This window comes from Oryctolagus cuniculus, chromosome 15 (genome assembly GCF_051225735.1).
Source record: "Oryctolagus cuniculus isolate XC-2025 breed Fujian yellow rabbit chromosome 15, ASM5122573v1, whole genome shotgun sequence".
NCBI classification, from domain to species: domain Eukaryota; kingdom Metazoa; phylum Chordata; class Mammalia; order Lagomorpha; family Leporidae; genus Oryctolagus; species Oryctolagus cuniculus.
In genome coordinates this window covers 59597851-59619227 of record NC_142881.1, presented here as the reverse complement: position 1 = coordinate 59619227, position 21377 = coordinate 59597851, and the positions used below count along the sequence as shown (strand labels likewise).

Sequence of the window (21377 nt, the reverse complement as noted above, 5' to 3'; positions counted from 1 at the left end):
AAGGAAGCTAGAATTCACATTATTCACTGTACAGACCATCATTTGATTACTTTGTTTTTGATGCTTACCATTAGCTGTTGCAGATTCCAGAACCTCTTTAGTTCAGCCTCTCCAGGAAGGCAAAGGAATTTCCATGAAGCACCCTGTGTTCAACCCTTTCAAATACCTCTGACGTTCAGAGTCTTTCTGTGTACCAACTGAGCTAATTGGATTTTCTGACTTTACAGTTGTTGAAACTTCCAATTCCTGAATCTGTAGCACAATTTATAAGTTACCATTTCTGTTTGCTTTGCTTTACCCAGTTACCAGTTACCATGGTTCTACTGGGCATATTTCAAAATTGTGTTGGCATCTCTTTACTGCTATTAGACCTCCTGTTGTCTCGTTTTCCTGTTCATTTATAACATTTTTACTCCTGTATTCTTACTTAGAGGGTTTGGGGAGGGAGAAAGGTTAACACATCATTCAGTCTTTCCTATTTAAAAGCTTTCTACATTTAAACACACTATAGGAATCACAGTGGAAAAATACTGATTTGGCCATTGAAAACTGTGACATTTATGCGTAACAGAAACTATACAATTAAAAAGTAAATGAAAAGACTATGGTGTGTGTAACAAATTGGACACAGGATAACTCCTCTAGTAAATGAGGAATTCAAATTCAAATACAAAAGGAAAGCACTTCCCCCAAAAGAAAAATGGGCTAGGTACATGAAGAGACATTTCACAAGTTCAGTATCACTGATAGTCCAAGATACATACTAAAGTAAGTTGTGGTTTTTTAAATTCAAAACAAAAATATGTTCTTGATATGTGTATAGTGTATATATACTATAATTGAAAAGGTAGACAAGCATTTTCCAAGATTGCAGATAACTGTAAACTGGAATCTGTAGAGAGGAGCATAGTTTTAACAGTATGCTTAAATAACTTTATTGACTTAAGAATTCTTATTTAGGAAGCAGACGGTCTTCTAAGGAAATATTCCCAACTATGAACCAAAGTATGCAAAGGGATGAAGACTACTAACTGTTAGAAAAGCTAAGATTTATTGAGTCTTTACAGTGGATTCAGGCATACACTAAAAAGCATTATATTTATATTATCTATTATCTATTTTATATTATCCTATTTAATCCCCATAGCAAACATATAGAATAAATGTTATGTTTATCTCCTGAAAATATTGAGCCAGCTCTAGAGCCCAAGTCTAATAAAAAAAATTATTCTAATCATCACACTTACAGAATTTTCTGTGAACATGTATTCTCTAAAAATGGGGGGGACAAAATATTATTTTTAATGTATTATCTAAATATCTAAACACAGTCAAGTAGCTAACTTTTTTTTTTAAGATTTTATTTATTTATTTGAGAGGTAGAGCCACAGAGAGAGAGAGGGAAAGACAGAGAGAAAGGTCTTCCATATGCTGGTTCACTCCCCAAATGGCTGCAGTGGTTGGAGCTGGGCTGTTCAGGAGCCAACTATAAAATGCAAATGCTTTTATTCTGTATTTTCAAAGTTTTCTACTGTGAGCATATGTTTCTGTAATCAAAAAATTAATATTGTAACTTGGAGGACAAATCTTTACTTTTTTTTCCTTATGTTTTTAGACATTTGAAGACAGTGATTTGTTCCATTTGATTGGTGTTATTTGTGGATTAGCAATTTATAATTTTACTATTGTGGACCTCCATTTTCCTTTGGCTTTGTATAAGAAACTGCTGAAAAAGAAGCCATCCCTGGATGATTTGAAAGAATTAATGCCTGATGTTGGGAGGTTAGTTATAAAAGGTGTCATTGGTAGAGTTTGGGAGGTAAAAAATAGAGAATATACTGAAAGCTTTCCTCCTTGAATTAAGTATGAACCAAAATATGATAAGGGATTTATTGTTCTTGTTAATTTTTGAAATAAAAGCCCTTCTAGTAAAGGAAAATCCATTATGTTACTCAGATCAAAATCTTTATTTAAAGATGATATTTTCACCTTCAAAGCTAAATTTTTAGTAGCTTAATGTTACTTTGCAAATACAATAAATTTAGGAAGAGAAAGCTTTCTGAGAGTGGTTAAATGGATTATTTGGACTTTTACTTCTGATTACCTTCATTTCTGGTTTGGACATGTAAACTTTTTTAAAAAATAAATATTTATTTATTTATTTAAAAGGCAGAGTTAGAGATCTTTCATCCACTGGTTCACTCCCCAAATGGTTGCAACAGCTAGGACTGGATCAGGCTGAAGCCAGAAGCCAGAGCTTCATCCAGGTCTCCCTTGTGGGTGCAGGGACCCGAGCACTTGGGCATCTTCTGCTGATTTCCCAGCAACATAAGCAAGGAACTGGATTGAAAATGGAGCATCCAGGATTTGAACTGGTGCCCATGTGGGATACTGGCATTACAGGTGGCAGCTTAACCCACTACACCACAGCAGCGCCCCTGTAAAAATTTTTTATTACATAAAATGGTATAAAATTGTATATACATAAGGACAGCTGTTGAAAATGAGGCAACACATTCCCTTTGTATTCAGAGGAAGAGAGAAAAATCTTTTAAACTGATTTTTGTAACATTTTTAAGTTTTCTATTGTACAGTCACCATTTTGAAACAAATATAAAATATGAATTAAAGAGTTTTATTAAGAGGGAATGAGAAATATATACTTTTTCACAAGGAAAGTAATCGAAATACTCAGTAATATTTTACACTGAAACATATATATTGTTTTGCAGAAGCATGCAACAGTTACTGGATTACCCAGAAGATGATATAGAGGAAACGTTTTGTCTAAACTTTACGGTAAGAAGAATGACTTAAGTTAGCCTGATTTTTCATCATCCCTTCAATTAATTAATTTATTTTATTTAAAGATTTATTTTATTCATTTGAAATAATTACAGAGTGAGGTAGAGCCAGAGAAAGGTCTTCCATATGCTGGTTCACACCCTAGATGGCTGCAATGGCTAGAGCTGTGCTGATCCGCATCCAGGAGCCAGGAGCTTCCTCCCAGTCTCCCACATGGGTGCAGAGGCCCAAAGACGGGCCATCCTCCACTGCTTTCCCAGGCCACAGCAGAAGAGCTGGATTGGAAGTGGAGCAACTGGGACTCAAACCAATGCCCATATAGGATGCCGGCACTGCAGTCGATGGCCTTACCCTCTACATCACAACACCAGCCCTTTTTTTCTTTGTTTTGATGAATGGAATTCTTGACCCTTTAGCTAACATTTATTGAGCATTTACTATGTACTAGTCATAGTACATAAATTATTTCATGTAATCCTCAACACCCGATGAAGTTAGTATCATCCCTGTTTTGCAGATGAAGAAAACTGAAAATAATCATTACATAGAGTCATTACTTAGGCCTGGTCCTGTGGTATCAAAGCCTGTGTGCCTTATTGTTATGCTAAATATACTTATAAATAGAAGCCCTTTTTTTTGAGCCTACAATTATAGGAATGCTTATGGAGTCAAAAAGTGATTATAACAGAACATTACTAATGAACTCACATTTAAAAAGATCAGTTCCCACAGATAGATTCCTGTCTACTTCAGACTAACCTTCATCTTTGTCCATCTTGTCTTATTCATTCCATTGTTGGATGGTACGCTGTGGCACAAGTGCAGATATATTGTGATATTACTTAAAAATGAGATTTTAAGTCTTAGAAAAGATACAAAATTTTGTTAAGTCAGTGAAAGGGATGTTGAATAACTGATTCACTCACATGCAAAGTCATTAATAATTCAGGATCTGGCAGAAGTAGGCTAGTTGGCAATTAATGTAAAGAAAAACAACAAGCATTAAAATGAAAAGAGAACAATTTGAATATTATAAGTTAGACTCTGGGAAAATAATAAAACTTTCAGTTTTCTTTAATTTTTATTTGTATATGTGTTTGTTTTCCTCCCCTAAGCAATCCTGCATGTGTTTTTGTTGTGTCAAAATTAACAAAAGGGATAGCATATTCTGCCATCACACAATTTGCCAAAAGAAATTATATGCTTCCTCAAAAAAGTTTATCCATTTTTGGGTCAGTTTAAGAATTGACACATTATGTAGTTAGAAGAAAATTTGTTAGATTTTTAAAGATTTATTTATTTATTTGAGAGGTAGAGTTAGAGAGAGAGGGAGAGACAGAGAGAAAGGTCTTCCATCAACTGGTTTGCTCCCAAAATTGTCACAACGGCTGGAGGTGAGCCGATCAGAAGCCAGGAGCTCCTACCAGGATGTCCACGTGGGTGCAGGGGCCCAAGTACTTGGACCATCTTCCACTGCTTTCCCAGGCCATAAACAGAGTTGGAGTAGATGAGACACAGTGCGCATATCAGATACTGGCACCACAGGCAGAGGCTTAGTGTACAGCCAAAAAAATTTGGTAGATTTTTAAAATTTTACTTATTTATTTGAAAGAGTTACATAAAGAGAGAGATCTTCCATCCACTGGTTCACTCTGCATATGACTACAATGGCTAGGGCTGGGCCATGCCATAACCAGGAGCCAGGAGGCTTCATCCAGGTTTCCTGTGTGTGTGCAAAGGCCCAAGCACTTGTCCATGTTCCCCTGCTTTTCCCAGGTCATTAATAGGGAGATAGTAAGGAAGGGAAGCACTGGGACAAGAACTGGCCAGTGTCTTAGGCGGCTTCACCTGCTACACCACAATGCCAGCCCCGTGTTTTGTGTGTGTGTGTTTTTTTTTTTTTTTTTTTTTTTTAAAGAATAATCCTCCTTTTTTTTTTTTGATTCTGTTTTCTGAATGAAGTTTTAATTCCCTCTTTGGATTGACTTGCTTAGATACATTATCAGTTTTCTTGACTCTTTGTTGATCATCATACTTGACCAAAAAAATTTGAATTTCAAGCACTTTGTTTTTTTTTAAAGATTTATTTGAAAGTCAGAGTTACAGAGAGAGAGAAAGGAGAGGGAGAAAGAGAGATCTTCCATCCGAAGGTTCACTACCCAGTTGGCCGAAACGGCCACTGCGTGATCTGAAGCCAGGAGCCAGGAGCTTCTTCCGGGTCTCCCATGTGGGTACAGGGGCCCAAGGACTTGGGCCATCTTCTACTGCTTTCCCAGGCCACAGCAGAGAGCTGGATCGGTTGTGGAGCAACCAGGACTAGAACTGGCGCCCATATGGGATGCCGGCACTGCAGGCCAGGGCGTTAACCCACTGCACCACAGCGCCGGCCCCTCAGGCAGTTTCATTTTCATTTTAGCAGTCACCAAGGTCGTAAACTTTTAATGTTTTCAGAAAGCTATAGTAAATTCAAATATTCCTTCCCATTGCCATTTTTTTCCTTCAGATTTTCACTGCCTCTTTATTGCTTGGAGAATAACAGCTTTAGGATAGGCATCAAAGACAATAATTTAGCTTTGTTTCTAACTTTCATTGTATTCCCCCTTTCATACCAACTTTTGTCATATCCATAGAATTCTTTCATATACCCTCCTATGTTCTTTTTTAGAGCCACTTGTCAAACATGTTTAGAACTTGATATTTACTGTCATCTATCCTTTTGTTCAACCAGTATGCTCAATCTGAATTCTCCCAGTCTTTTAGATGCTTTCTTTTAGGTGCTTTTGAAATGGCATTTTTTTTCTCAAAATCTTTCATACTTGGCTCTAGTTAAAATTAAGTTTTTTGTCCTCTGTAGTCTAATAACATTTTGTTTGCATCCCTATTATAGCATTATTTCATTATAACGAATTGTTTAAATATGCTGCTTCTCTTTCCACCAGCAAGTAAATACCACAGCAGGGATGTGTTCTGTATTAATCTCCCACCCCCATTATAATTTTGTAGGTAGCAGATTCTCATAAAAGAGATAATATTCCAAAATAAGTGATAGAAAAAAATGAATGCAGTTGAGAGGACTGGTAATACTTGCATAAAAATTAGCAGACTAGTAAGCGAAATAAAAGTTGGAAAACAAACAGCTACCTTTATAAACCAAATTAATGTGTAACTGGAAAAATTACCTGTGATCAAGCATACAGCCAGACAAACAGAGTAATTCAGGAAAGCAGCAATTGTCGTTTGGGAAGAATGTACAGCTGTGTCAAGCTCAATGCATTTTTATATTTGGATTCTATTACTCATCTAAGGAAAATATCTTTTCTAATATTCTGCTTTATTCTACAGCCTTATTCACAATAAATGCTCAGTTTCCTGTTCTTAACTATTTCCTATTCTTAACTAACTAAACACTTGGTAATTCATAATTAGTCATGATAGGTTATCAGCCTACTAGAGAGGATGCAAATTCCTAGTTGTGGCTTTCAACAGAATTTATAAATCCATTTAGTAGCAGAATCTTATTGCAAATTGATTAGTTTTATATTTTATGAGAGAAAGGAAGAGTATAATAATTATTAAAATAGTCTGATGAGTTTTGAGTCTGACATTGACTTTTTTTAAAAATTTAAATAGATCACAGTTGAAAACTTTGGTGCAACAGAAGTGAAAGAGCTGGTTCTAAATGGTGCAGACACAGCTGTTAACAAACAAAATCGGTAAGTGAATTATAGCAGCATCAGTGGAAATAATAAGGTGCAGTAGGAATTTTCTTCTGTATTTAGGCACATTGTTTCAACCCCAAGTTTTACTCAGCTTAAAGTTTTTGAATGGTTAGTGAGAAAGTAATCTGCCTTTTGCTCCTGAAATTGCTTTAAGACATTAATAAAGGAATGAAACCAGCAGAAACAATGGAAAAAAATGAAAGAATAGTAAACACAATTTTAGAAACCAAAAAATGGTAATAACTAAGTTTAACAAGCCAGAGGAAGTTGCAGCATAAGGTGAACTGGAGAAGTCTGGGAGTCAGCTGGTTCACATTGCAGAACAAAGGCTGGGGCGCTGAGTAAAACACACCTTTGGGAAGTACAAAGGTTTTGGGAAATGCTGGAAACAGAAAGGTCAGTGTTTTAAGAAGCAGACCCAGTTTTTCTTAGCACACTTAAAACCTGGCATTCTGACAGGAGAATGGAAGTTGACTTTCTGGAGGGATTGAACTAAAGGAACTGTAGATTTGAGGATGCCTAGGCAAGGTCGTGATGGATAAGAAGCTAACTGAAAACAGGGAAATTAAGTGAAAAGTCTTCAGCTCCCTTCCTGAAAATTGGAGGAATCTTTCTGGGGAAAACTGCCTTTTAAATAAGAATGGATAGCCAAAGATCAGGATGTTCAATGAAAGACCAAACAGTCGAAAAAGATGGCAAGGAATTAGGAACAATGCAGAATGAAGAACAGAACTTCGAAAGAAATGAAAATCAGTATCCTCAAAGTGCTTAGTCAATATCCAGGTGAATACTGTTAGAAAATGGGAAAAAACATTGAAAGAAATGGAATGCATAAAATTTGTTGAAGAAAATGATACAGACATACTTTGCAGAACTGAACAGCATACCTATCAAGATTGAAAGCATGTGAAATAGGGGGGAAAAAGATCTATATCAAGGAAGGATAAGTGAAATTTAAAAATCCCCAAAGAAAAAGGGGCACTGAAACCTTCCAGGCAAAAAAGCAGACTGTACATATAGAGCTAAAAATCAGACTATCATCAGATGTGTAAAGAAGGTAGAAGATCAAAATTCTGACTTAGAATTCTATACCCCAAATTTCAAGAATGTGGGTGTATGTAAACATTTTCATAGATACACAGTCTCAGAGAATGTACTTTTATTCCTTTTTCTAAAGGAGTTACTGAAGGATGTGTTGGACCAAGCAGGAAGCAGACATAGGAGTGAAAAAAACCACAAGGAAAAAAGTTTTTATTTATTTATTTGAAAGAGTTACAGAGACAGAGAGGTCTTCCATCTGCTGGTTCATTTCCCCCAAATGGCCACAGTGGCCAGGGCTGGGCCAGACTGAAGCCAGGAGCCAGGAGCTTCATCCTGGTCTCCTTTGCAGGTGTAGGGGCCCAAGCCCTTGAACCATCTTCTGCTGCTTTCCCAGGCACATTAACAGGGAGCTGTATCTGAAGTGGAGCAGCCAGGACTTGAACCCACAGGGATGTAGACTTTGCCAGCGGCAGCTTTACATGCTGTGCCACAACAGCAGCCCCCAAAGAAACATTCTAAAGAAGGTTCTCCAACATATGAGAGAGACAACAAAGTAGACCTTCTGAGGAAAATTACTTTGTGGAAAATTTACAAAGAGCCAGAAATCTAGGTTATATCCAGAGAATGGAGGTCTCCATGATAAAAATGCAGCTAATGCCAGCTAACATATTTGAATAAATCTAGAGGAAATTGACATTTCTATTGGAGAACTTGGAGATGAAGCAGCAAAAAATGAAAGCAAAAGTTATTTATAAGAAAAGAAAGGGGCCAGCGCTGTAGCTCAGCAGATTAAAGCCCTGAGCTGCAGTGCCAGCATCCCATATGGGTACTAGTTCGAGTCCTGGCTGCTCTACTTCCATTTCCAATCCAGCTCTCTGCTATGGCCTGGAAAACTAGTGGTAGATGGCCCAGGTCCCTGGGCCCCTGCACCTGTGTGGGAGACCTGGAGGAGGCTCCTGGCTCCTGGCTTCGGATCAGCTCAGCTCCGGCCATTGCAGCCATCTCAGGAGTGAACCAGTGGATGGGAGACCTTTCTCTCTCTCTGCCTCTTCCTCTCTATAACTCTTTCAAATAAATAAATTTAAAGAAAGGTAACCAGAGAATACCCTGCAGCTTAACTGAATTAATATTTATAATCATAAAAATGTTAACAATGGATATCAATCCTAATTGTTATATAAGTGTAATCACTGTATGAGAGGGGAGAGCAAGAGTGGGACAATTAAATAAATGGTAAATCCTCACTTTTCCCAGTAGATATTCATATTCAGCTCATTGGATAGTATTTGAAATAGAAAATTAAGAAATAAATGTAGACCTATGTTGTTAGAAGCTTGAACACAAATATGAGAAGGAATGGTAAAGAGGGCTTAACTAGTTGCCTTTAAATAACGGGAATTTTTGGTAGAGAAGTACAGTACAAAGAGCTGCTTTGTTCTCTTCTGACAAAGCTTATCTTAGTGGCTGTTGCTTGAGTTTTGATCCAAAGGATTTTAATCCTGAATCTGTTACTTAGAAGCTGTGTAACTTTAAGTAAATTAGTTGATGTCTCCATGCCTCAGTTTCCTTTTCTGTAAAATAAAATGATAAATCAAACCTACTTCACTTGAGGATTAGGTGAGGTAGTATTTTTAAGATACTTACAATAAGACCTAGCACTTGTATGTGCTCAGTAAATGTTGGCTTAAATTAGGATTATTACTATTGGTGTTTTAAGCTATGCATATATCTTATTTTAATAATTAAACATTAAAATGATGTGAAAAAATTGAGGTCTTTTTAGCTGTTTTAAAATCATCTTGAAAAACTTTGGCATGATTTAGATTTTTTTTTCCTCCTTTCAAAGATTCTTAATTTTTCTTTTTAAAGATTGTTTGAGAGGCAGAGAGATGAAGAGACAGAAAGGTCTTTCATCCACTGGTTCACTCCCCAAATGGCCACAGTGGCTGTAGCGGGCTGATATCGATCCAAAGCTAGGAGCCAGGAACAACCAGGACATGAACTGGTGCCCATATGGGATGCTGGTGCTACAGATGGAGGCTTAAACTGCTATGCCACAGTGCCAGCCCCTTGTTAATTATTTAAGTTTCTAATATTTTACATAGATAGTTCATTTAGCTGAGAAATAATTTAAGCAATTTTTGACCAAAATGTGGTTCGTTAGCCTTGTTTTGCATATGAATCTAATGACATGTGCTATTGGTTTTTCCTTAGACCTGCTTACTCTGTTTTATAATAGACTTCTTGAATCCCTGTTTTCTCTCCTTTTAACTTCAGTTTGGAATTATTTGAACTCACTGAGATTACCCATAAATGATTAAATTTACCAATATTCCCATTTATGGAGTCATCTTTTATGGAAGACAAAATTATAAAATACTGAAAACCTCCAGTCCTATTCTCATAAAAATGTGGCTAGCAATACAGACAAAAAATGAGAAACATCATGATGATTACTGGGTAAAAGAAATTTCTTTTTTTCCTTTAGTTTCTTTTTGCTTAGGAAGGAAATCAGAACTGTTCTTGTGTGTATGTCTTCACACATACATATGAAGAGAAACTGCATTTGTAATCTTTAATGATTCTCCTAAAGAAATGCTTTGTACCCCTTCTTATATAATTTTTAGATAAATTTTATTCAGATCCCTTGGAACCCAATGGTATGCCACCTGTGTCATTTTTTTCTTTTAACAGATTAATCTATTTAGAGATGGATACCAGGCGAGATACAAATTCTCAATAATTTGTAAATATTTTTTAAAAATTAAAATTGCTAGTTCACTCCCCAGATACCAATTGCTAGTTCACTCCCCAGATACCTCCAACAGATAGGGCTGGGCCAGACCAAAGCTAGGAGCCAGAGTTCGATCCAGGTCTACCACATGGGTGGCAAGGAACCAACCAGTTGAACATCACCTGCAGCCTCCCAGGGTATGCTTAGTAGGAAGCTGGGATTGAGAACAGAGCTTATACTCAAAATCAGATGCAAGCATTCCAAGTCATATTTTTTTTTTTAAGATTTATTTATTTATTTGAAAGAGTTACACAGAGAGGAGAGGCAGAGAGAAAGAGAGGTCTTCCATCCGATGCTTCACTCCTCAATTGGCTGCAATGGCCGGAGCTGCGCCGATCCGAAGCCAGGAGCTTCCTCCAGGTCTCCCACATGGGTGCAGGGGACCAAGGATTTGGGCCATCTTCTACTGCTTTCCCAGGCCATAGCAGAGAGCTGGATCAGAAGTGGAGCAGCCAGGTCTCGAGCCGGCATCCCCATATAGGATGCCGGTGCTTCAGGCCAGGGCATTAACCCACTGCACCACAGCACTGACTCCATCTTTTTTTTTTTTAAGATTTTTTTAAATTTTATTTGAAAGGCAGAGTTAGAAGAAGAGACAGAGTATTAAGGAAAGAGTTGCAGATTGGTGTTGCCTTACACAGAAATCTATCAGCTGGTTCACTCCACAAATGGCCACAATGCTGAAGCCAGGAGTTAAAAGCTTCTTCCAGGGCTCCCACATGGATGCAGGGCTCAGACACTTGGGCCATCTTCTACTGCTTTCCCAGGTATAGCAGAGAGCTGGATTGGAAGAGGAGCAGCCGGGACCAGAACCGGCACCCATATGGGATGCCTGCGCCACAGGCAGAGGATTAACCCGCGCTGGCCCCCATAAATGGTTTTTAAAATCTGTGTGTATATGTCTGCTGTTTTCATTTCTAGGCAGGAGTTTGTTGATGCTTATGTGGATTACATATTCAATAAATCAGTGGCTTCCCTATTTGATGCTTTTCATGCGGGCTTTCATAAGGTCTGTGGAGGAAAAGTCCTTCTGCTCTTCCAGCCAAATGAACTACAAGCAATGGTTATTGGAAATACAAATTATGATTGGAAGGAACTGGAAAAGGTAAGAAAAAGCATATATGACATTGTTTAAAAGGAAAGACAAAAGAAAAACATGGTTTATTGATAGAAATCATGCCCTTTTTTCTTTTATTCAATTTATTTATTACTCTCCTTCTATAGGAAGACTCTTTACCTTCTTTGCAATGAATGGATTTGCCCTGCGTGGGAATTAGGGATGACATCTTTTCAGTTGTGCTGTTAGTGTAGGAAAATATTGTTGGTGACACAGGCAGAATAGAAGCCCCAGCCAAAACAGAAGGGGTTCCATCATACCTCGGTTTTGGGAAAACTGTTAGGAAAAACTTTTGCAGTGTTTAAAGTCGTTTTCTTTTTTTCTTTTCTATCCAAGTCGTTCTCAAATATTTCTTAGTATAATTATTTCATTTAAAAGGCTGGATTAAATCAGCCTTGATAAAGATGTCGGATAAGATCAGCTTTGAGAAAGATGTGTGCAGGGCTAACCTGTCCATTTTTCCATCTTTTAATCTGGCATCCTGCAACAGAATTTTTGCCTTAAGAATCAGCTACTATACCTCTATCAACATTACTAACAAAATAGTAAGCACTGGCAAGGATGCAAGTCACCAGGAACTCTCATATCGCTGACTAGGAATACAATGTGGTATAGATACTTCGGAAACAGTTTGTCAGTTTCTTACAAAGTTCAGTGTATATTTGCTATATGATCTAGCTATACTCCCAGGTATTGAATTATACTAATACAAAAATCAGTAAATTAAGGAGAAAATAAGTTATTGCTCAATGATGTTTTACAAGATGAAATAAGAGTTCTGGAAAAATAGTAATGAGGGTCATGTAACAAAGTCTAGTAAAATGCCACTTAACTGTACAAAAATGGTTAAAATTTAAACCCTATGGTATGTGTATTTTACCATCATTTTAAAAACATTTAAAAAATATTAAAAATATGTAAACATATCAAAAACTAAACAAGTCAGATGTCCTTCGTTTGTCTATGGCACTACATATAGCACATCCTTTTGGAAGAATTCTGAACATTAAAGATGAATGCACAGTTCATATGTACAACTGGGTAAATCTCAGAAGCCTAATACTAATCGAAGGAAGCCAGTTGGAAAGGATTACATAATATATGGTTCCATTGAATTTATTTGACATTGTTCTTTAAAGGTTTTTTTTTTTTTTTTTTTTTTTGAAAGAGTTACAGGGAGAGACAGAGAGCTATCTTCCATTTGCTGGTTGACTCTGCAGATGGCTGCAATGGCCAGGGCTGGGCCAGGCTGAAGCTAGGAGCCATGAGCTTCATCTGGGGCAGAGGCTCAAACAGTGAGGCCACCTTCCACTGTTTTTTTTAGGCCATTAGCAGGGGCTGGATTGGAAGTGATCATCCAGGACATGTCGTTGCATCCTGGCAGCTTTACCTGCTATACTGCAATGTGGTATCTTTAACACTGATTTAATTCCTCTTTGTTCTGGAGGCTAGGAGGCAAAGATGCAGGTGTCCCCAGAAGTGACTTCTCCTGAGGCCTCTTCCTTGGTTTGAGGATGGCAGCTTTCACATCATGTCCTCACATTGCCTGTCGTTTTTCTGTAGGATATTCTGTAGGCAAAACTGTAATGACCAGGCAGGAGTAGAGGGAAGGTATGACATCAGAAGGAGTAGCACAAGTGACTTAAGCGTAACAGTGATGTCCTGATTGTGGTGGTGGTTATACAGATCTGTACATACGCTTAAAAGAACTGTACACATGCCAGAAGTAGTCAATTTTACTGTGTTATAATTTAAGGAATTATATTTTAAAAGTATTAAAACAGTGAGGAATCTCACTAGATTGGCAGTAAGAGAATAAAAATAGGAACACACAGACCAAAACAATTAAAATACATTAAACAGATATGGAATAGATTGGGAGATGGAAGATCTGTGAATAAGTTGGTTAAATGACTTACATCACAGAAAATCGAATTTAAGCCAAAGAATCATAAGGAGGTAGACCCGGACTGAACAGAATCTCTCAAAGACTCAGGAATTGGTACACTTTTTTACTCTTAATGGCAGGGATACAGGGTTGTACTACCAGCATATCCCCTCTCCTATGCAGCAAAAGACCACAGAGAGGTTCAAAAATCTTGGAAGCTAGGTAAAACTAAGGATGGCTCACAGAAAACTGGTAGCTAGGTTTAAATGCTCTAGGGAAGAGATTGAAAGCTTCCTTTTTAGGGGAAATTGCTCTGCTTAAAAAAGAAACCTGTGGATACTAACTAGGTCTAAGGGACTGCCAACAGAAATGGACCTTACATGTAACCACCCTGAAATGAAAATAATATAAATCTGTCTTACCCTCATTTAACCTCCTTGTTGAACCTAGAACCTTTGTGGGCATGCTCCTTACCTTGAGGCCTATTTCCTTTTCCCTATGCCTGGAATTTTCTTCATCTTAATAACACAAAGGTTTCTTGCTCTCACCTCCTTTATGTGTACACTTTCTCAGAGCTTCCTTGGATTAGGATTTAAAAACTGCAATGCTCCCTCACTCCCCCACACACACCCTCTGTTCTCCCTTTCCTTTTTTTTCTTTTTCAAATATGATGTAATATAAATTATGTATTTATTTGAAAGGCATAAGGCCTGCACCATGGCTCACTTGGTTAATCCTCCTCCTGTGGCACTGGCATCCCATATGGGCGCTGCTTCTAGTCCCGGTTGCTCCTCTTCCAGTTCAGCTCTCTGCTGTGGCCCGAGAAAGCAGTGGAGGATGGCCCAAGTGCTTGGGCCCCAGAACCCACATGGGAGACTGGGAAGAAGCACCTGGCTTCTGGTGCCATTTGGGGAGTGAACCATCAGAAAGAAGACCTTTCTGTCTGTCTCTCTTTCTCACTGTCTATAACTCTACCTGTCGAATAAATTAAAAAAAAAAAAGGCATAGTTACAGAGAGAGGGAGAGACAGAAATCATTTTTTTTTTTTAAAGATTTATTTATTTATTTGAAAGGGTTACAGAGAGAGGAGTCGCAGAGAGAGTGAGTCTTCCTTCTGCTGGTTCACTCCCCAGACGGCCACAACGGCCAGAGCTGCGCCGATCCGAAGCCAGGAGCCAGGAGCTTCTTTCAGGTCTCCCATGTTGGTGCAGGGGCCCAAGGACTTGGGCCATCTTCTATTGCATTCCCAGGCCACAGCAGAGAGCTGGATTTGAAGAGGAGTAGTCGGGATGCTCCCATATGGGATGCCGGCACTTCAGGCCAGGGCATTAACCCACTGCGCCACAGCGCTGGCCCCGAGACAGAAATCTTACAAATGACTGCAATGGCCAGGGCTGAGCCAGACTGAAGCCGGGAGCCAGGAACTTGTTTGTTCTAGGTCTTCCATGTAGGTACAGGGGCCCAAGCACTTGGGCCAGCAGGGAACTGGATCGGAAGTAGAGCTGAGACACAAACTGGTGCCCCAATGGGATGCTGACATTGCTAGCAGCAGCTTTCCAGCCCCCTACTTACTTATCTTTATTTCCTTCCACTCCCATCACAATATAAGAACCTTAAGGGCAGAATTTTTGCCTCTGTTCATTGCCTTATTCCCAGCACCTACAAGGGCACTCAGTAAGCATTTAAAAATCTGTGTTCACTGAATAAGAGAGGACATCTTGGGGGTATACTTTATGATACCTTAGTACATTAGTATACTTTGATTTCTTCCGTTGTGTATCTGGTTCCTTATAATTTCAACAATTATGACCTGTGGCTCTAAATGTTCTTGTTTAATCAGGACTATCATGTTTCCTGCAAACCATTAAGAGATTAAAAGAACTTGTCATCCTCCTTTCATTCCCACTAACAAAAGTTCATAAACTTTGATTCAAGCAAATTAGTATGCTGTTAAAAATCAGTCCATTTTCTCCAAACTTGTTTGCAAATAAGGGAAAATATTTTGCAGATTTGAATTATCAAGAGTTCAGTGATTGAGATAATCATAGCTTTAAATAGGGAGAGCCCAGATAATCATAGCTTTAAATAGGGATCTGTTTCCCTCTCTCTTTCCCTCAAGTAAATAATAAAAATCTTAAAAAAAAAAAAAAAAGCTACCTCAGCTGTAAAATGAGGTAAGTGTACTTAGAAAAATACTTCATAATATAGAAACTGTTTCCTCTGTCCTGTCTTCTTTCTTAGTGCTAATATATGAGAGAGAAAGTAAGTTCTGTTGCTGCGGATTACTCTAAAACTTAGTGACTTAAAAATAATAGTGAGCATTTATTATTTATTGTCAGTTTCTGGTATTAGGAACTCAGGAGTGGCTTAGCTGGGTAGTTTTGGCTTAAGGGTCTCTTCTAAAGTTGCAGTCATCCAAAGGCTTGGTTAAGGATGTTCACTTCCTGGATGGCTCACTCACATGGCTTTTTTGGCAAGCAGCCTCAGTAGAACACCATGAGGACTGCTCTTTATAGACTGAGCATGCTCATGAAACGGCAGCTGGCTGGCCCCGGAGTGAGTGATCCAAAAGAAGGCTAGAGTTGCAGTGTTTGTTGATGGGCTAGCCTTAGGAATCACACATTCTCCATATTTACAGTATCCAGATTGTATAGGTCAGACCCATTCATCATGGGGAGGGGACTACACAGGGCCTGACTACCATAGATTTAAAACAATCTTGCAAACTCTGAGTAAACTGTGTTATTCTGAGAACTCTTTTTTGAATGAAAAATAGAATGTAATTATTGCAGAAAATTCCATGTTGATACTTGATATTAGTCCTCAGCATTGTTTTATTAATTCTGATTTATCCTTATTTAAAATATTTACTTAGGAAAATAGTATAACTCTATCATGTTCTTTGAAGTGGTGAGAGACATTTCTAGTAATATACATGCTTTCTTCCTTTTCTCCTGAAACTAATAGCTTCAAATCGCAAAATGCCCTAAACTCTTGGGCTATGTTAGCTTTATGTGCTAAGGAAACTAATTTGCCAGATTAAGGCAAAACCAATATCTGTTAATATTAATAAAAGATTGTTGTTTTTAGAATACAGAATACAAAGGGGAATACTGGGCAGAACATCCTACAATAAAAATTTTTTGGGAAGTGTTTCATGAATTACCATTGGAAAAGAAAAAACAATTTCTATGTAAGTATGTGAAGGGAATCTTATTAAATTTATTAGGGAAACTGGTCAACTTTGTTGTATTGGGTTATATTTTTAACAATATTCAGGTCTTTTAAAAAAAAACACTATTCCTATAGAAAGTTGATTCACTTTGTTGGATTAGGCTTTACTTTTATAATATTAAGGTCCTTTAGTTTTTCTAAAAGGACTAATCTACATCATTACATAAGTTTTGAAGGCTTAAATTCAGTTTGTCTCTAAAATGGTTCTTAAAAATGAAAATAAAGCATTTTTTTCTAAAAAAATCTTTGAAGAATAACTCTTCTCTCAGAATTTATGCATCTAAATGTGACACTCCCTTTGATAATCCTGCTATTTCCAAGAATATTTTTGGCAATCTAATCTCTTTTTTGAGAATCTTAGAATCTTGAGTTTTAGCTGATCATTATAAATTTTTAAATAACAAAAAATAGAAAAAGGAATTAATCTGAATGGCTGTTCTCAAGGGATCCCAGAAATGTTTTTGCCAATGGCAGTAGTCATTCTCAAACATTAAGCAATTCTTCTGTGCTAATATTAAGATTACACTTTTATGTGGAGGGACTATTAGTATGTGTCTCAAAAATCTTGCCCACCACAGATGGTAGAACTGAGTTTCTGCCTTAGGACAGTTGTTCGCATAAAGCTGTGCTAGTGATTGGTGATTGTACTAAGTATGACTTGCTGCTCTACGTTGCTGACATGGCTGAATGCTTCTCTGTTTGGCAGTATTTTTGACAGGTAGTGATCGCATTCCTATTCTTGGTATGAAGAGTCTCAAACTAGTCATCCAGTCAACAGGAGGTGGTGAGGAATATCTCCCAGTTTCTCATACCTGTTTTAATCTTCTGGATCTTCCGAAATATACAGAAAAAGAAACTCTGCGTTCTAAACTGATCCAAGCTATTGATCACAATGAAGGCTTCAGTTTAATATAACTTCGGAGTTATTACAGCTATTCAGTTTAGTGCAAAAGCATTAAGCTATTTGTGTTTTCCTTGTGATGAATTCAGCAAGACAGAGGTACTATTATAATTCTTAAACTTGCAAAATGCTATTATTCATGACAGCCAAAAAATATTAAAGGAAAATGAACTGTTATTAAACTTATTGTACAGAACTATGGATTTTTTCCATCTTACAATAAACATACAAGTATTGTGAATACATTAAAGTTTTACTAACATGAATTTTAAGAGTTTGCATATTTCAGAAATGATCTGATGTGTGAGTGCATGGAAATGTTGCTTAATTTTTCTTCAATCACTGGGTGAAAAAAGCCTTTAACCTTGGCCTGCAATAGTCGTTGGATTATTTTTTCATTTTGTAAATAATGTTAAGTTTTGTAATAAAATAGTATGTTCTGATACCAGTGCAGTTTCTATGGTTGTAATTGAACTGAGCAGACTTTATAGGTTAAAAATTATGATTTAAATCTGAGAATCTATAAAACGAAAAAAGGCATAATGGAAAGTTTTTTTGGGGGGCAGGGGCTAGAATGTCATTGTGCAAACCTAAATCACAGGTAGGAATTTACTAAATAACTTGTTTCTTTTGTGTACCCTGAGATGCCAATAATTAGGAAGTTGTTTATCAGAAAGCATATTAAGGTTTAAGAATGGAGGAATTTTATCTCTACAGTTGCCAGTAAACATTGGCTACATAGAGAACCAAACACTGAGATACAACTTTCTAAACTGCTGCAGGTTAGTATTTAGTCAGAATTTTCAGTGCTGTAGAACCATTTCCTTGAATTTTAAGAACAAATCTTAACAGTTTTATGGTGCTGATGCTTAGTTATCTGTCATTAAATTCTTTAGTCAATGCAAAACGTGACTTTCTGCTATAATACAAATATTTATTTTCAAAATTTATTTTAAAATGCCATGAAAATTGTTTAAATAATAATAAAAGATTTATTGGATCAATACTTAAAAACTTCCAGTGCTTCTCATGTAAGACTCAATTTTTCAAAAAGGGGAAGGTCTTAAATCTTGTATTGCTTATTCCCATTCAGATGTCTGTCCATAGTGTCTCATCTAATTCCAGACTTCAGAAACAACTGAAAAAAATATTTTAGTAACATTTTGCATCAAAATTTGATCTGAATTGTGTGTACCATAAATACCCTCAACATTTTTTTTAATTCTTTAAATTCATAATCCTAAAATGCAAATATTTTTGGATAAGGGATTGTAAACCTATATTTTACGATAGTTTACTATATAACAAACTACTGTTGAGCCACAGATATCTTTTTATAGATAGAGGCATTAAAACCAATGTTCTCTTAAGGTAACATTCCTCAGGCACTTTTCCCTGAGAATTCATCCATGTACCTGATATTACAACCATTTCCGAATGGGATTCATTCCTTGAAGGTAGTGATTATTCAGATGAAAAACGTGTATGTGTCAAATGCTTTTTTTCATTAGTAACCTTTGTATGCTATGAAGCCAATCTGTGAACCAGCAGCCACTTTCATAGTGTTAAGTGAACAAAGACATAGTCCCTAGGAGCATACGGCTAGAGGCTTAATTTGGGTACTGATAAGCTATTTCCTTCCTTGTTTACTGCAAACTGTAATACAGTAGTATTAACAAGATTCATGATAGGAAGTTAAACTACCTGCCATTTTTCTTCTTAAAATAGAGAAATATAGTAGTCAACTACTGAGTTTACAAAATTACAGGGGCTGAGACTATTGAGTTGGCTGAACTTGAAAATATTTGGCCTCCATAGGTAACAGACGATAGTACCCCATTGTTCTCTCCTAGGGCCCACTCATCAGTCAAGTTTTGTTAACAGGCTTTTGGCCTGCCTTATAGATTTTTACTGCATTTAAATGTTTGACGATTAGTCTTGAAGTATAATACGCGTAGGGCAGTCTTCCCCTGAAGACCAAATGGTAAGCTCCCTGAAATGAAAGCAAGGGCAAATGTTCCCGTTCTCAGGCTCTTGCGCACTCCCACCTCTTTTGCACTTTGAGCATCCAATACTGCTTTTGGTAGTTTTGCCCTTTGCTGTATTTTCATAGTTGTCTAAGTATTTCTAGAGAGAAACTGGAACAGAGACTGCCTATTTAAGTTGAACTTCCCAGGAAGGGTTCGGTCAAAGTCCAGATGTTCCTTAAATCTGGCTATAGATTTACTGAGGTGGGATGGGGAGTGCCTTTTACTGATACGTACAAGCCCTGCCTTATGCCAGCTAACTATGTATTTCTGAGAGATAAGGCTCAGGCTACACTTGTGGGTGGATACTCAATGTTCGCGGAAAAATAGAATAGGTAAGTTTTGTTGCCCCACCAAAAATCTTGAAATCTATGCCTAGTTGTGTTTTTTTGTTTGTTTGTTTTTTGTTTTGTTTTTTGAAGAGTGGACAGTGAGAGAGAGAGAGACAGAGAGAAAGGTCTTCCTTTTTGCCATTGGTTCACCCTCCAATGGCTGCTGCGGCCGGCGCATCACACTGATCCGAAGGCAGGAGCCAGGTGCTTCTCCTGGTCTCCCATGGGGTGCAGGGCCCAAGCACTTGGGCCATCCTCCACTGCACTCCCGGGCCACAGCAGAGAGCTGGCCTGGAAGAGGGGCAACCGGGACAGAATCCGGCGCCCCGACCGGAACTAGAACCTGGGGTGCCGGCGCCGCTAGGCGGAGGATTAGCCTAGTGAGCCGCGGCGCCGGCCTATGCCTAGTTTTTTCAAAATGCACATGCTATGATTTGGTGTCTCTGGAAGTAATTGATTAGACTGGTTTGTGGGGAGGTTGGCCACCATGATCAAGTTTTGGTGGCTTCATAAAAGCTTTATTGTGCTTCCCAGCTTGCCATATGACAGACAATTCCACACATGTACTCCCTCTTCCCATGTGATGCCCTGTGCCCCCTGTTGTTCTGCCAATAGGACACCTATCACCAGATGCTGAACTCAAGGGCTGCTTGGACAATGACCCTCCAAAACTGTAAGGCAAAATAAATGATCTTCCTTCTTAGTAAGTATGGTCTCTTAACTATCTTGTTACAGTAACAAAAAACTGAGGAATATATAATGCATGTTGAGAGCCACTCCAAAAGGAAGAAGAGACCGTTAGACCTTTTCTCCATATTTGTATTCCACCCAGGTGCCTTATTTAGTTACATCTTCCATTTTTGTTGAGGGAGAGGTTCTGGTGTACCTACAAGGACACATACCATCATATGCCATTAGGTAAGGTATCACAATCTATCAGTGGAATACAGTATATACTGCACTAACCAAAGGGGTTTGTGAATAGTGTTAAATGTAATTACAGGGCTGTAACTAAATTAGGCCTTGCCAGGTCCAAAGTTTTGACTATTTGAATGACTACTCATTAGAAAAAGAAAGGTCATACTTTTAAAAATACATTTATGGAATAATCCCACAATGGGAATTTATAGGTAATTTCTGCAGTGCTGAAAAGACATTAAAAACTGGAGACCTGAGGCAGGAGACCTCAGCACCAAACTGCTTGTCATTACATAGCCAATGTAAGGGGCACATTCCTGGCCTCTATAGTACTCTTAAAAAACTATGATGTATTACAGTAGACTCTCAGTTTGGCATCAGAAAGTTGACACCAAATATGATCTGCAGTCTTAGCACTTGTTGGAAGCTCTAACACCCAAGAACAAATTCTCAAGCATCTACCACTTTGGTCTTCCTTAGGCCCTCCCTGGCCTAGAATGTTGGAAATAAATCTGTACCCTCAGTGTTTACAAGAACTGGCATGGTTAGACTAAAAAATGTTGCACAATGAAAAAAATACGGTGAGAGCCCTCAAAGCTGT

General features: G+C 37.8%; 1 protein-coding gene across 7 annotated transcripts in view; it reads left to right on the top strand.

The window, feature by feature from the left end:
- Window positions 1-17947, top strand: part of HERC4 (HECT and RLD domain containing E3 ubiquitin protein ligase 4) — a 153174-nt gene extending 135227 nt beyond the window's left edge. For all 7 annotated transcript variants that reach the window (XR_011382418.2, XR_011382419.2, XM_002718459.6 and 4 more), the window contains 6 exons: window positions 1616-1782; window positions 2733-2799; window positions 6436-6518; window positions 11281-11464; window positions 16455-16557; window positions 17305-17947. Coding sequence is in view for 5 of the 7 variants with exons in the window: in XM_002718459.6 (XP_002718505.1) it covers window positions 1616-1782; window positions 2733-2799; window positions 6436-6518; window positions 11281-11464; window positions 16455-16557; window positions 17305-17513 (813 nt within the window). In the remaining 2 variants the exon portion in view is untranslated. The remainder of the gene's footprint in view (window positions 1-1615; window positions 1783-2732; window positions 2800-6435; window positions 6519-11280; window positions 11465-16454; window positions 16558-17304) is intronic.
- Window positions 17948-21377: the final 3430 nt, after the last annotated feature.